General features: G+C 43.1%; 1 protein-coding gene across 4 annotated transcripts in view; it reads left to right on the forward strand.

Moving 5' to 3' along the window:
* LOC115155895 (immunoglobulin-like domain-containing receptor 2) overlaps positions 1–15016 on the forward strand; it is a 32245-nt gene that overhangs the window by 9267 nt on the left and 7962 nt on the right. For 2 of the 4 annotated variants that reach the window (XM_029702928.1, XM_029702930.1), the window contains exons 2-4: positions 3754–4083; positions 5639–5758; positions 11791–11847. In XM_029702928.1, the coding sequence (XP_029558788.1) occupies positions 3754–4083; positions 5639–5758; positions 11791–11847 (507 nt within the window). The remainder of the gene's footprint in view (positions 1–3753; positions 4084–5638; positions 5759–11790; positions 11848–15016) is intronic. The other 2 variants (XM_029702929.1, XM_029702932.1) reach the window with 2 other exon arrangements.

Raw genomic sequence — 15016 nt, forward strand, 5'->3', positions numbered from 1 at the left:
AGCAGAAACTATACCATAAAGTCGAAGGAACTGTCCGTAGATCGCCGAGATATATGCCTCATCACAATTCTATCTGTGGAAGCGTATAAAACTACTTCTGGTGTGTTGAAAGTTTCCAAGAGCACAGTTTCTATCATTGGGAAATGGAAAAAATATGGAACTACCCAGACTCTGGAACTACCCAGAGCTGACCGTTCGACCAAACTGAGCAACCGGGCAAGAAGAACCTTGGTAAGGTCGGTGACGAGAACCCAATGACCACTCTGACAGAACTACAGAGTTCCTTGGCTGAGATAGGAGAACATGCCAGAAGGACAACAGTCTCTACAGCACTTCACCAATCTGGGCTTTATGGGAGAGTGGCAAAACTGAAGCCATTCCTGAGAAAAAGGCACATGATAGCACTCCTGGAGTTTGCAAAAAGGCATGTGAAAGACAGATTATTAGGCAAAAGAATCTGTGGTCTGATGAGACAAAAATGTAACTCTTTGGCCTGAATGCAAAGCGCTATGTCTGGAGAAACCAGACACAGCTCCTCATCCGTCTAACAACATCCCTAGTGTGAAGCATGGTGATGTCAGCTTCATGCTATGGGTGCTTTTCAGCAGCAGGGACGGGGAAACTGGTAAGGATAGAAGGAAACAATAAATAGAGCCAAATTCAGGCAAACTATTGATGAGAACCTGTTCAGAGTACAAACGAGCTTTGAGGGGGGCGAAGATTTACATTCCAACAGGACAATGACCTCAAGCATACAGCTAAAACTGTATGGCTTCAGAAAAAGAATGTGAAAGTCCTTGAGGGGCCCAGCCAAAGCCGAGACTTGAATCCCATTGAAAATCTGTGGAAAGACTTGAAGATTGCTGTTCACCGTCGCTCCCAATCTAACTTAACAAGGAAGAATGGGAGAGAATCCCCAAATCCAGATGTGCAAAGCTGATACAGTAATACCCAAGATGACTCAAAGCTGTAATCACTGCCAAAGGTGCTTCTACAAAGTATTGACTCATTTGTGAATACTTATGTAAATGCGATATTTCTGTCTTTCATTTTCAATACATTTGCAAAAAATTCTTGTAACATGCTTTCACTTTGTTATTATAGGGTATTGTGTGTAGATTAGACAGGTGAGAAAAAAAGATTTAATCCATTTTGAATTCCGGCTGTAACACAACAACATTTGGAATAGGTCAAGGGGTATGAATACTTTCTGAAGGCACTGTAGGATCCTCCAGGATGGTGTGGATTATTTATTTAAATATTTATTTAGCTTGATCCTAGATCTGTTGTTAGCCGCAACTTCTAATTGGAGCTCTGTAGTAAATTTGAATGCCATAATCATGAATCACCCTGGCGCCTCTTTAGTACAAAGTGTGAATCTCAATCTGTGTAAAACTGCATCCCCTCCTTGTCTCATTCCCTTCATCTGCACTAAACTGAAAACCTCGGGAAAGTGCTGCTAAGGAGAGGGCCACTGTGTAGAACCGTTTGCTGGGATTTCCTCTTTTCTTGGAAATGTTTGGAGTGAGTTCCTGCTGCCTGCCCCTCCTAGACCTAACAAGACTGGCTGCAGAGTATACTGCTCTGGCCACGACCCCCTCACTGTTCCCATTTATTATGACAACCCCCTACCTTCCTACTACAGTCCTGCCCCTGCCCCCCACACACGGCGGAATGTAACCTCTGTGACCTCCCGTGTACTGGAGAGAGGAGCACCCATCCCACCCCCGCCATCTAGATATTGTGCAAGTCACCACTTGGCATTCTCCCAGTTGGGGATTTATTTTTTTAAATGTTTTATTTAGCCTTTATTTAACTAGGGAAGTCAGTTAACAACAAATTCTTATTTACAATGACGGCCTACCCCAGACGACGCTGGGCCAATTGTGCACCGCCCTATGGGACTCCCAATCACAGCCAGATGTGGTTCAACCTGGATTTGAACCAGGGACTGTAGTGTCACCTCTTGCATTGAGATGCAGTGCCTTAGACGACTGCGCCACTCAAGAGCCCAGTTGGAGTCATCATTACGCATACACACACACACCCACAAACGGTTCTCAGTGGAGCCAGACCAGATGTTATTAGGCATTGGTGAAATCAGGTCATCACTTCCACAACAGAGACAGACCTTCTCCTGAGTTTTGTGGTTTAGTTAACTGAGAGGATATTTCTGGAATCCCCCTTAACCTGTTGGATGTGCAGGGGGTATGAAACGGAGAGTTGGACTGCTGTGGGCTCTACTATGGGTAGAGGCTAAGTGGTTGGTTCAAGTGGTGTTGGACTGGGTGCTTCTCAAAGCTGGTGTTGGAGAGTGTTCAACTGTAAAGTCTAATCTCCTTACCATTTGCATGTTTCTCTGGCTATTCAAAAGGTACAATACATGGCGAAAAGTATGTGGACACCCCTTCAAATGAGAGGATTAAGCAACTTCAGCCACACCCATTGCTGACAGGTGTATAAACTCGAGCACACAGCCATGCGATCTCCATAGACAAACATTGGCAGTAGAATGGCCAGTGGCATTCAATGTGGCACCATCATAGGATGCCACCTTTCCAGCAAGTCAGTTTGTCCAATTTCTGCCCTGCTAGAGCTGCCCGGTCAACTGTAAGTACTGTTCTTGTGAAGTTGAAACATCTCAGAGCAACAACAGCTCAGCCGCGAAGTGGTAGGTCACAGAAGCTCACAGAACTGTGCTGAAGCGTGTAAAAATTGTACTCGGTTGCAACACTCACTACTGAGTTCCAAACTGCCTCTGGAAGCAAAGTCAGCACAAGAACTGTTCGTCGGTAGCTTCATGAAATGGGTTTCCATGGTCGAGCAGCCGCACACAAGCCTAAAATCACCATGCGCAATGCCAAGCGTCGGCTGGAGTTGTGTAAAGCTTGCCGCCATTGAACTCTGGAACAGTGAAAACATGTTCTCTGGAGTGATGATTCACGCTTCACCATCTGGCAGTCCGACGGACGAATCTGGGTTTGGCGGATGCCAGGAGAACACTACCTGCACCAATGCATAGTGCCAACTGTAAAGTTTGGTGGAGGAATAATGGTCTGGGGTTGTTTTTCATGGTTCGGGCTAGGCCCCTTAGCTCCAGTGAAGGGACATCTTAACGCTACAGCATACGATGACATTCTAGACGATTCTAGGCTTCCAACTTTGTGGCAACCGTTTGGGGAAGGCCCTTTCCTGTTTCAGCATGACAATGTCCCCGTGCACAAAGAGAGGTCAATACAGAAGAAATGGTTTGTTGGGATCGGTGTGGAAGAACTTGACTGGCCTGCACAGAGCCCTGACCTCAACCCCATCGAACACCTTTGGGATGAATTGGAATGCCGACTGCGAGCCAGGCCTAATCGCCCAACATCAGTGCCCGACCTCATTAATGCTCTTTTGGCTGAATGGAAGCAAGCGTCGAAGAAATGCTCCAACATCTAGTGGAAAGCCTTCCCAGAAGAGTGGAGGCTGCTACAGTAGCAAAGTGGGGACCAACTCCATATTAATGGCCATGATTTTGGAATGAGATGTTTGATGAGGAGGTGTCCACATACTTTTGGTCATGTAGTGTATGTTAAAGGCCATATATGCAGACTGCCGTTAGATATTTAAAATGTGACGCCTACTTTTCTATTCATAGGACTGTGTTAATTTTATATCGGCATAATATAACATAAATATTGTTTTGATTATTGTATTATTAAATAACCGCTTCCCCTCTATTTTCTCACACCTTGTCTGTGTGTGTATCAGTCTGTGTGTGTGTGGGGGTGCAGGTGACGGTTCGGGAGAAGAAGCGTTTCGCCATGCTCTTCCAGTCGGTGGTGCTCGAGTGCCAGTACCACACGCCTTCTTCCCAGACCCCTGTGGTGCAATGGTGGTACAAATCCTACTGCCATGACCGCACACGAGACTCCTTCACTTTTCCCAAGAGCTTTGGGGTCCAGGGGTCCGAGTTGGGCACCGCAGCCCACCTGGAGTGCTCCGACAGCAGCCGCACCGTCCGCATCGTAGCGTCCGGCCAGGGACCCTCCATGACGCTGGCTGAGCACTACAAGGGCCGAGACATCGCCATCATCAACAGTACTGTGAAGATTGGTTAATGAGTAGATTTGTGTTGTGATTGGAAGTTGTGTGTGGCGGTGTTTTGTAGTTTTATGAGCTTCAATGACTAGAAAGGCTGTGCTTGTGGAAATGTTGTCAGGGAAGACATACGACATGTGCAGACACGTTTAAATGCTGTTCACTGTATGTCAGTGCTTCAGTGTTATAGGCGGTGGCCTTGTCCGTCATAGCCTGTCTATTATCCCAGTCTACTGTTTATGATCAGTCTCCCAACAGGAAACACGGCTGCTTGTGCTCTGCTTTTCCTGTTCCTGAAATAGTCCTTCTCTGTCTCTGCTTCACAATAGGCCAGGCTACACACTCACACACAGATACATTATTAACGACACTGACCCCTGTTCACAATGGAGTGGTCTTCTGCCCTCTCTTATCCTATTCACAATAAACCACCACCATTGAGCTTCTTATCCAAATGAAATACCCATCTTTTTCTGCCTTTCAATAGAGAGCACCCACCTACTTTTGTGTCTCTTTTTTAACAAAACACCCTCCTGTTGTCATGAATCTTAATAGAAAGCTGTTGGATTTATGAATGAGTCAAATGTATCTTTGAGGTTTGTTCAGTATATTGTTTGACGAATGCCCGGTGTACACTACACGACTTTCAAAATCTTAACATTGCTGAGCCTCTCACATTAAACGACCACCTTTCCTGTAGATTTGTAGGTTTGGCACAGACGGGGTTTCACACACGACAAGATTCTTCACTTGGTCATGAGGATTCTCAATACCACCACGTTGTCTCTCGAAAACAATGATGTAATGATGCGATTAGACTGTTAACGTAGCTACAGTAGAACGAGCTGTGGTTCAAAACAACCTCAAACGTTTTCTGTCAGACATTCACTCTTGCCATACAGAGTTGAAATATCTAGCCAACATTTTGAATTAAGTAACATTGCCTGTGAGCTTTAGAGGTGTAACGATTTGACACTTTGGCTTTGGTTAAAGGCGAGTACCGACACACATTCTGTGTGATGCGAAACAACGTCATCATTTCACTGGCTTCTTTTCTGCCGAGCTCTCATTGGCTATTGCTGAACACCTTCCTTAAACATTGTCGTTGCACATCTCACACTACAAGAGCATTGCAGATTTTGTGCTGATGAAATCAAACATGTTTGATAATATCGGGATGTCTGGGACTGCTCAAAGACGGGATCGGTAGCCCTGAGATTGCGTCTCTGACCCGCTCACATTAAAAGAGTGCCAGTGAAGGCCGCACGCCCTGAGTAGGCAACGACATGGGGATTTTGTCTCCGACTTCAAAAACTTGGGACAGCAAAATTGGGGCCAAAATCATGAAGTGTATACCTGGCTTAGCAGTATATCATTTTGTTACTGTATGCAGTTGTTGATTATTTGTTAAATGTGTGTCGTATGTATCGTTTTTCAGAGGTTTTATAGGTTCATAGTTTTTTCATAGGATATACTGACCATGCTCTCATATCATTTGACCTCTCACCTATGACCCTTGTCCTGACCTCTGACCCTGTGTCCTGTCCCTGTCCAGAGGCGGACTTGCGGATTGGGAAGCTGCAGTGGGGCGACAGCGGAGTGTACTTCTGTAAGATCGTCATTGCCGATGACCTGGAGGGGAAGAATGAGGGCCAGGTGGAGGTACTGGTGCTGGGTGAGTGACCACAGGAAGTGAACCCTCCGCACACCGGAAGTAAACATTACACAGTAATTCAACCAACTCAACATCAAAGAGGAAGGGATAGAGCGGAAATGAACAGGAATCTGAACATTCTGTTGAGGCTTTCTTATTTTGAGTTCCTCTCTGGTTTAAAAGGATTTGAGAGTTGAGGAAGTAGGAAACAAGTATACTCTTATGTATTGTCTTGTGTCTCACTTTCTGAACCTTACCACAGCAGTAAAACCAATGCACACACTAAAACCAATGGATTTGTGCCGTTGCACCAGTCTCATATGCTGACTGTGGTGTGTGCGTGTAAGTGTGTAGGGTAAGTGTATTTGTTTGTTTGGTATGGTTCATAATGGAGCGCTTAAATATAAACATCCTTGCTCTAGAGGGCGTCTGCATTCCAAAGTGTACTTACAAGTGCTGCCATGACGACGAGCAGAATGGCGTGCGCTGCTCTACACACGGTTCTGATCCTCTCTGAGAGGACCCATTGTTTGGCTGAGCTTACCCTTGTAGACCAGCTGACATAAACCTGACATAGCCATACATAAACCCTTATAACCTCAGATATAGGCCAGGTAGACTTTTGTGCCACAGCATTGAACATAGACTACATAATAGAGAGTTTACAACATATATTACAGAGAGTAGTTCTAGATTATTATTGTGAGCTATGTAATCCACTTCTTAAGCTGTTGTCATGGAAACATTCCTTTATTTGGGGGGGATGAGACTAAAGCATGTTAAGGGTCAGTGATGTAGACGTAAAAGGAGAGAGCGAAAGAGAGCGTTGTGCTGTGACACAGGAGAGGAGCTGACTTTGGCCTTGTACACACACCAGAGTTTGAGTTGTTGAACCCATTGTAATTCCTTCAGAGTTAGTCTGTGTCGTCTCCCTTTATTTTCATAATTTTCCATCACTTCGCAAGTGGTTGAATCTCATCAAAAGGAAACGGCGCCCCTCCATCTTAGTATATGGTTGAAGTCGGAAGTTTATACACCTTAGCCAAATACATTTCAACTCAGTTTTTCACAATTTCTGACATTTAATCCTAGTAAAAATTCCCTGTTTTAGGTCAGTTAGGATCATCACTTTATTTTAAGAATGTGAAATGTCAGAATAATAGTAGAGAGAAGGATTTATTTCAGCTTTTATTTCTTTAATCACATTCCCAGTGTGTCAGAAGTTTACATACACTCAATTAGTGTTTGGTAGCATTGCCTTTAAATTGTTTAAACTTGGGTCAAACGTTTCGGGTAGCCTTCCACAAAGCTTCCTACAATAAGTTGGGTGAATTTTGGCCCATTCCTCCTGACAGAGCTGGTGTAACTCCTTGCTCGCACACACTTTTTCAGTTCTGCCCACAAATGTTCTATAGGATTGAGGTCAGGGCTTTGTCATGGCCACTCCAATACCTTGACTTCGTTGTCCTTAAGCCATTTTGCCACAACTTTGGAAATATGCTTGGGGTCATTGTCCATTTGGAAGACTCATTTGCGACCAAGCTTTAACTTCTTGACTGATGTCTTGATATGTTGCTTCAATATATCCACGTAATTTTCCCTCCTCATGATACCATCTATTTTGTGAAGTGCACCAGTCCCTCCTGCAGCAAAGCACCCCACAACATGATGCTGCCTCCCCCGTGCTTCACGGTTGGGATGGTGTTCTTCAACTTGCAAGCCTCCCCCTTTTTCCTCCAAACATAACGATGATAATGATGGCCAAACAGTCCTATTTTTGTTTCATCAGACCAGAGGACATTTCTCCAAAAAGTACGATCTTTGTCCCCATGTGCAGTTGCAAACCGTAGTCTGGCATTTTATGGTGGTTTTGGAGAAGTGGCTTCTTCCTTGCAGAGCGGCCTTTCAGGTTATGCCGATATAGGACTCGTTTTACTGTGGATATAGGTACTTTTGTACCTGTTTCCTCCAGCATCTTCACAAGGTCCTTGGCTGTTGTTCTGGGATTGATTTGCACTTTTCGCACCAAAGTACATTCATCTCTAAGAGACAGAACGCCTCTCCGTCCTGAGCGGTATGACGGCTGCGTGGTCCCATGGTGTTTATACTTGCGTACTATTGTTTGTACAGATGAACGTGGTACCTTCAGGCGTTTGGAAATTGCTCCCAAGGATGAACCAGGCTTGTGGAGGTATACATTCTTTTTTCTTGGCTGATTTCTTTTTATTTTCCCATGATGTCAAACAAAGAGGCACTGAGTTTGAAGGTAGGCCTTGAAATACATCCACAGGTACACCTCCAATTGACTCAAATTATGTCAATTAGCCTATCAGAAGCTTCTAAAGCCATGACATCATTTTCTGGAATTTTCCAAGCTGTTTAAAGGCACAGTCAACTTAGTGTATGTAAACTTCTGACCCACTGGAATTGTGATACAGGGAATTATAAGTGAAATAATCTGTCTGTAAACAATTGTTGGAAAAATTACTTGTGTTATGCACAAAGTAGATGCCCTAACCGACTTGCCAAAACTATAGTTTGTTAACAAGAAATTTGTGGAGTGGTTGAAAAACGAGTTTTAATGACTCCAACTAAGTGTATGTAAACTTACGACTTCAACTGTATGTAGTCCATATATCTGATGCTGTCTGGAACAAAAGAATGACATGTTGCCGCCGTATCATTTGATTGATTGATGCCAGCAAGCATTTGGCCTCCCTTGATAAAAAAATAAATAATAATTAGCCAATCAACGTTGAGCTGAGCTCAACTGTGGGTTGTCCTGGCGCAGCAAAACGCCTCCCAAGGGAGGCCAGTTTGGATTTGGCTTCCCACCAATCAAATCACATCCTAGGCAAAACGTCATCATTGTTGAAAAAACTTGTCTGTTTCTGGTTTGCTTGTGTTGATGTCCTGCAGTAGCTAGCTTGTTAAATCGGCCCTTTCCTCAGCCATGGATGGAGATGAGGATTTGGACTTGTGGTTTTAACTTAATCCTCTGTACAGGCCAAATGATTATGATGGCAATTCTGATGTAACCATAAATTAATATATTGTGCCACTGGCCTTTGAGGCTGCTGCCTACATACAGACTTGAAATCATTGGCCACTTTAATAAATGGATCACTAGTCACTTTAATAATGTTTACATATCTTGCATTACTCATCTCATATGTATATACTGTATTTTATAACATCTATTGCATCTTGCCTATGCCGCTCTGTCATTGCTCATCCATATATTTATATGTAAATATTCTTATTCTATTCCTTTACTTAGATTTGTGTGTATTAGGTAGTTGTTGTGGAATTGTTAGATTATATGTTAGATATTAATTGATAGATATTGCTGCACTGTCGGAACTAGAAGCACAAGCATTTCGCTACACTCGCAATAACATCTGCTAACCATGTGTATATGACCAATAAAATAATACGATTTGATTTGATTGAAGTTAAATATATAGGCTAGTATAGGCTCACATTAACTAGCTAGCTAACTTAGCTGGTTCATTGTTGCCCATGCGAGGAAGTTAGGCTAGCAAGCATTTTAGCTAGGTAGCCTATGAAAACAAAAACTAAAAGTGTACTGTATGACTGAGACATGGACCATTTTGCCAACATGAACGAGAGGAGGATGGCATTGGCGTTCAACTAGTCTACAAGTAGGATGAGTCAACTTTAAAACAATTATTGCACACACACACACACACACACAAATAAGTCCCATGGACAGCCACATGATATTTAGCAACGTTGATTGGACTAGATTGTTTTGGGTATCTTTAAGTTTGTTTTCAGTGTATTAAACTAAGCATGTATAGCCTTGTTGATTTGATGATGTTTAAATGTTTAAGTTGAAATGGTGCTGGAATAACGGAGGCAGTGCTCATGTTGTCTCTGTGTTGACTTGTGGGTAACTCTGTGGTTCTAAATCAGTAGTTGTTTAGTGAACTGTCAAACATTAACTTGTTTGACAATGCTGCAGGCCATATACTGTAGCTGTTTATAACATGCGATATTTGCTTTGTGGGATTGACCGGACAGATGTGGCTCTCCGGTTTTGTAATGAAACAAACATATGCGTAGTTTAATTTATTCCGCCACTGTGTGATTGTAGTCTTTTTGTTGTCACAGCCTTATTGTATATCACAGTGGCGTATGAAGGAATATGTTATAGAACAAACAAGGCAATTATCAGAACATTGGTTGTAACATGGCTGTTTTACTGGCTTGGCTTCCTCAGTGATTTTACCTACACACTGCTACTGCTCTCACTGCTTTTTATTTTTCTCCTCTCCTCTGGAGGGCCTCATCTTCCTCTACCCCTTATTCCCCCTGTCTTCTTATCATTGTTCCCTCCCTCCCTCCCCTCTGAGGCACATAGTTTCTCCCCTCTCTCAGGTTACTGAGCTCAGCTGGGTTTATACGACTCAGTGCCAGAGCAGGTTGGTAGGATCTGTGTGTGTGTGTGTGTGTGTGTGTGTGTGTGTTCATGTGCGTGGTTTATTTTTTTATCAGAGGAGAGGAGTGTGCTTATCTCCATGACTACTGCCAACTGGAGCCTGTCTGGCTGTGGGAGTTAAGTCTACCCTGACAGCTAGCAGGCCTGTTGAATCAAATAACCCTTAGACACTATTTTAGGGATTGATATGTAGAGACACGCACATGCACGCACACTTAATGAGTGTAAACCAGGTATTTTAGCAACCCAGTTGAACCTATCTAGAGGGGTAAACACAGAGATTAGAATCCTCTTATTTTGGTGTTTGGGTGAGCCCACGGACTGGTCCCACTATTATTTTTCTCTGTCTCTCCCTCTATCGCCATTGCCCTTTATCCTTCTCTCACTCTGTCTCTATCTCCATTAACTTTTCCCTCCCTTCCTCTGTCTCTCTCACGTTTAGCAAAGACAAAGCCACCATTGTTACCATGGCAATAGTGTTCATCTGACCCTCTTTCCCTGATGAGCTCTAATGGTTAATTGGTGACCCAGAATGCTTCAGAAGTGTCTGTCCCCGTTACACCCTGTCCCATTTTCCCAACACCCCCCACATACACATGTACACACCCCTCCTACCACCTCCAATCTGGCCTTACCTCAACATCCCGTAGAGCATTTTATTGGGTACAGGACCTGTTGACAGGGCTGAATATACCACCCAAATGCATAGACCAACAATGTTTTATTTACGGTCTACATGAAGAGAAAGCTTGGGAATGCAGTGCTTTTGAATGTGGTTGCTTTTGTTGTTGGGTTAGGCTGTGGTTTGATTTTGTTTGATGATGTGATGAGCTTAGCTAAAGTTGCAGCAGTTGAGTTAAGTTGAGTTCTGTTGTAAATCTCTCACACTGATTACAGATCTTTTAGCTTGCCTTGTAGTATCATGTGACGTGTCAAGCGTGTTGGATGTGTATTTGTGTGTGTTGCGTGTTTGTACAGTAACATCACAGAAATACAGCACCCTGCTAAAATTAGGTTCAGTGTGAGATGAGAGGTGAGAGTTTAACCCAGTCTTTAACCTAGTCTTAAAGGCCAGAACTCGTGGCCTTTAAGACTGGGTTAGTGTGTGTGGAGAACAATAACCCTAAAGAAGGCACTGCATGCCGAAATGTTGGTTAGGTGCACCCATTGAATTGTTAGGAGCATATTTTGAGTGTGCGACTTTCTTTCTTTTTATACAGTTTACCCTCCGTTAGCCTGCACCTCAACAATAAATGTTGGCTTTGCGTCAGCTCATGGTTTTTACTACATAAAGATCATTAAGCGACACACTTTGAACTTTGTTTTCACCCCCATTAACATGTTCTCTCAAATCCATTTTTAATAATGGGAAATGATTTATGATGATTATCACTTTGGCTTCAGCATCAGGTGTTAACGAATTGTACTGTTTTCCCCTGGTTCCTCTGTCGATTCATCTCTGCCAGTCTCAATGCATGATCCTCAGTCAATAACTCCATCTGATTGGCTGATTTGCCTCACTTTTGACCTCTGCCCTCTGCTACTTCCTGTCTGCTGCGCCTCACCTCTGGTCTCCCTCTCTCTGCAGGTAGGACAGGTGTGCTGGACGATCTCCTGCCAGAGTTTGATGTGGAGATTATGCCAGGTACGGCTGCTTGCCTCCTCATTCGCTGGCCACGGTCTGTCACTGTCTGTCTGTCTTTCTGTTAGTCTGTGTGTGATTATGCCAAAAATGGCTGCCTTTTCACCTCACCTGTCCCTCCCTTACCTTGTTCCCCTCAGTGACACCCCCTGCTCTGGCTCTGCTTAACTGTCACCGTACACCCCCCCCCCCCCCTCCCCCCATGCTGCTCTCTCACTGTCCAATCATCTTCTGGGAATCTTGATTGATTTAACAACTGCAGAGGAAAGAACCAATCCGCTTGTGGCCTTATCTTATATTCTGCCTCTGCGCAGTCATGCGTTAACTCACTAGCTAGGTTTCCGTCCAATTTGCGGCAGATTTTCATGCGAATCTTCAAAAATCTGCATAAAACAATATTGCTTTATTTATAAAACCCTTTTTACATCAGCAGATGTCACAAAGTGCTTATACAGAAACCCAGCCTAAAACCCCAAACAGCAAGCAATGCAGATGTAGAAGCACAGTGGCTAGGAAAAACTCCCTAGAAAAGCTTGAGCCTAGGAAGAAACCTAGAGAGGAACCAGGCTCTGAGGGGTGGCCAGTCCTCTTCTGGTTGTGCCGGGTGAAGATTATAAGAGTACATGGCCATTAAGGCCAGATCGTTCTTCAAGACGTTCAAACATTCATAGATGACCAGCAGAACCAAATAATAATCACAGTGGTTGTAGAGGGTGCAACAGGTTACCACCTCAGGAGTGAATGTCAGTTGGCTTTTCATAGCCGAGCATTGAGAGAGAGAGAGAGAGAGAGACTTTCTGGATACTACATTCACTCACAGTAAAGAAGGCATCAATCTAGCAGTACGAAACTATATATTCAGGCAAACGGCAAAAGAAGCACAATTGATAAAAAACAAAACAAAAAAAATCACAGATGACAACTGGATTGATGCAGATTGTAAAATTATAAGGAAAAAACTTAGAACACTATCCAACCAAAAGCACAGAGACCCAAATAATGGTGAATTACGCCTTCATTACTGTGAGACTTTAAAACTCTATAAATGTACACTCAGAACCAAAAAAGCACAGTACAACAGCAAGCAGCTGACACTAATTGAGGAGTCCATAAACACAAACAACTTTTGGCAAAATTGGAAAAAACTAAAAAAATCTAAACAAGAGGAATTAGCTATACAAAATGGTGACATATGGACAACCCATTTCAAAACACTCTACAACACCGTTCAAATTGACACAAACGCAGAACAACGCCAAATTCATGAGAAGTTGAATGGATTAGAAAAAGCTATAAAGGACAATCAAAATCCATTGGACTCCCCAATTACTGACCAGGAGCTCTATAAGAAACTTCAGGCTCTCAAATTTAAAAAAGCATGCGGACCTGATGGCATCCTAAATGAGATGCTCAAAATCACTAGTGCAAAATTTCAATTGGCTATATTAAAACTGTTTAATTTGATCCTGAGTGTAGGTTATTTCTGGAATCAAGGACTCATAACCCCAATCTTTAAGAACGGAGACAAATTTGACCCTAACAATTACAGAGGCATTTGTGTGAACAGTAACCTGGGGAAGATTTTCTGTAGTATCATCAATGTAAGAGTTCTAAACTTCCTTAATAAGCACAATGTCTTGAGTAAAAGCCAAATTGGATTTATACCAAAACATCGCACAACTGATCATATTTACACCTTACACACCCTGATAGATAAACATGTCCACCAAAATAATACCAAAATATACGCTTGCTTTATCGACTTCCAAAAAGCATTTGATTCTATTTGGCATACAGGACTGTTCTACAAAGTTATTGAAAGTGGTGTAGGAGGTAAAACATGTGACATAATTAAATAAATGTATACTGGCAATACGTGCAGCATTAAAATTGGTAAGAAAAGAACAGAATTCTTTAACCAGGGGCGGGGCCTTCGTCAGGGTTGCAATCTGAGCCCTGCACTCTTTAATATTTACATTAACGAATTGGCCACTATTCTAGAAAAATCCTCAGCCCCTGGTGTTAGTCTCCACAATTCAGAAGTTAAATGCCTACTCTTCGCAGATGACCTATGCCTGCTGTCACCCATAGCACATGGCTTACAGCAGAGCCTGGACCTGCTAGAGCAGTACTGCCAGACCTGGGCCCTGGCAGTAAACCCCAAAAAGACTAAAATAAAGATTTTCCAGAGAAGATCCAGATCTCAGGGAATTAGACCAAAGTTCTCAATTGGTACAAAATATATAGAGTACTGTACACACTACAATTACTTAGGTTTAAAAATAAGCTCAACTGGACACCTTAATGAGGCAGTGAATGAACTGAGAGAGAAAGCACGCAGGGCATTCTACGCCATTAAAAAGCAAATTCAAATTGAAATACCTTAAAATTTGGCTAAAACTAATTGAATATGTCATTGAACCAATTGCACTTTATGGCAGCGAGGTGTGGGGTCCACTTGCAAAACAAGATTTCATCAAATGGGACAAACACCCCATTGAAACCCTACATGCAGAGTTCTGTAAGATTCTCCTACATGTCCAGATGAAAACTACAAACAATGCATGCAGGGCAGAATTAGGCCAATATCCACTAATAATAAAAACTCAAAAAAGAGCAATTAAGTTTTGGAAACATCTAAAATACAGTGACCCCCTCTCATATCATTACCAAGCCCTGCAATGCCAAGAGCTGAGCAAAGAAAAGAGTCCCCTCATCCAGCTGGTCCTGGGGCTGAGTTCACAAACCTGTTCTACTAACACACTGAAGCCTCAGGACCAGAACATCCAATCAATCAGAATAAACCAAATTACAACACAGTCAAAACACAGAGAGAGAGAGAGAGAGAGAGAGAGAGAGAGAGAGAGAGAGAGGAGAGAGAGAGGAGAGAGAGGAGAGAGAGAGAGAGAGAGAGAGAGAGAGAGAGAGAGAGAGAGAGAGAGAGAGAGAGAGAGAGAGAGAGAGAGAGAGAGAGAGAGAGAGAGAGAGACACAGACGCATGGTCCTAGGGCTCAGGTCCTCCAGGAGGTGAGAGAGAGATGTGTTTCCATCAAACGTACTTAAATTCCCATGTCACAAAACCTGTTGCATCTGGTCATGGCACGTGCGCTATAGCCAACATCTCACAGTCATAGTAGCTACCTACATTATGCGATTATTATTGATAAGAACA

Source organism: Salmo trutta, chromosome 20, assembly GCF_901001165.1.
Source record: "Salmo trutta chromosome 20, fSalTru1.1, whole genome shotgun sequence".
In the NCBI taxonomy this organism is placed as follows: domain Eukaryota; kingdom Metazoa; phylum Chordata; class Actinopteri; order Salmoniformes; family Salmonidae; genus Salmo; species Salmo trutta.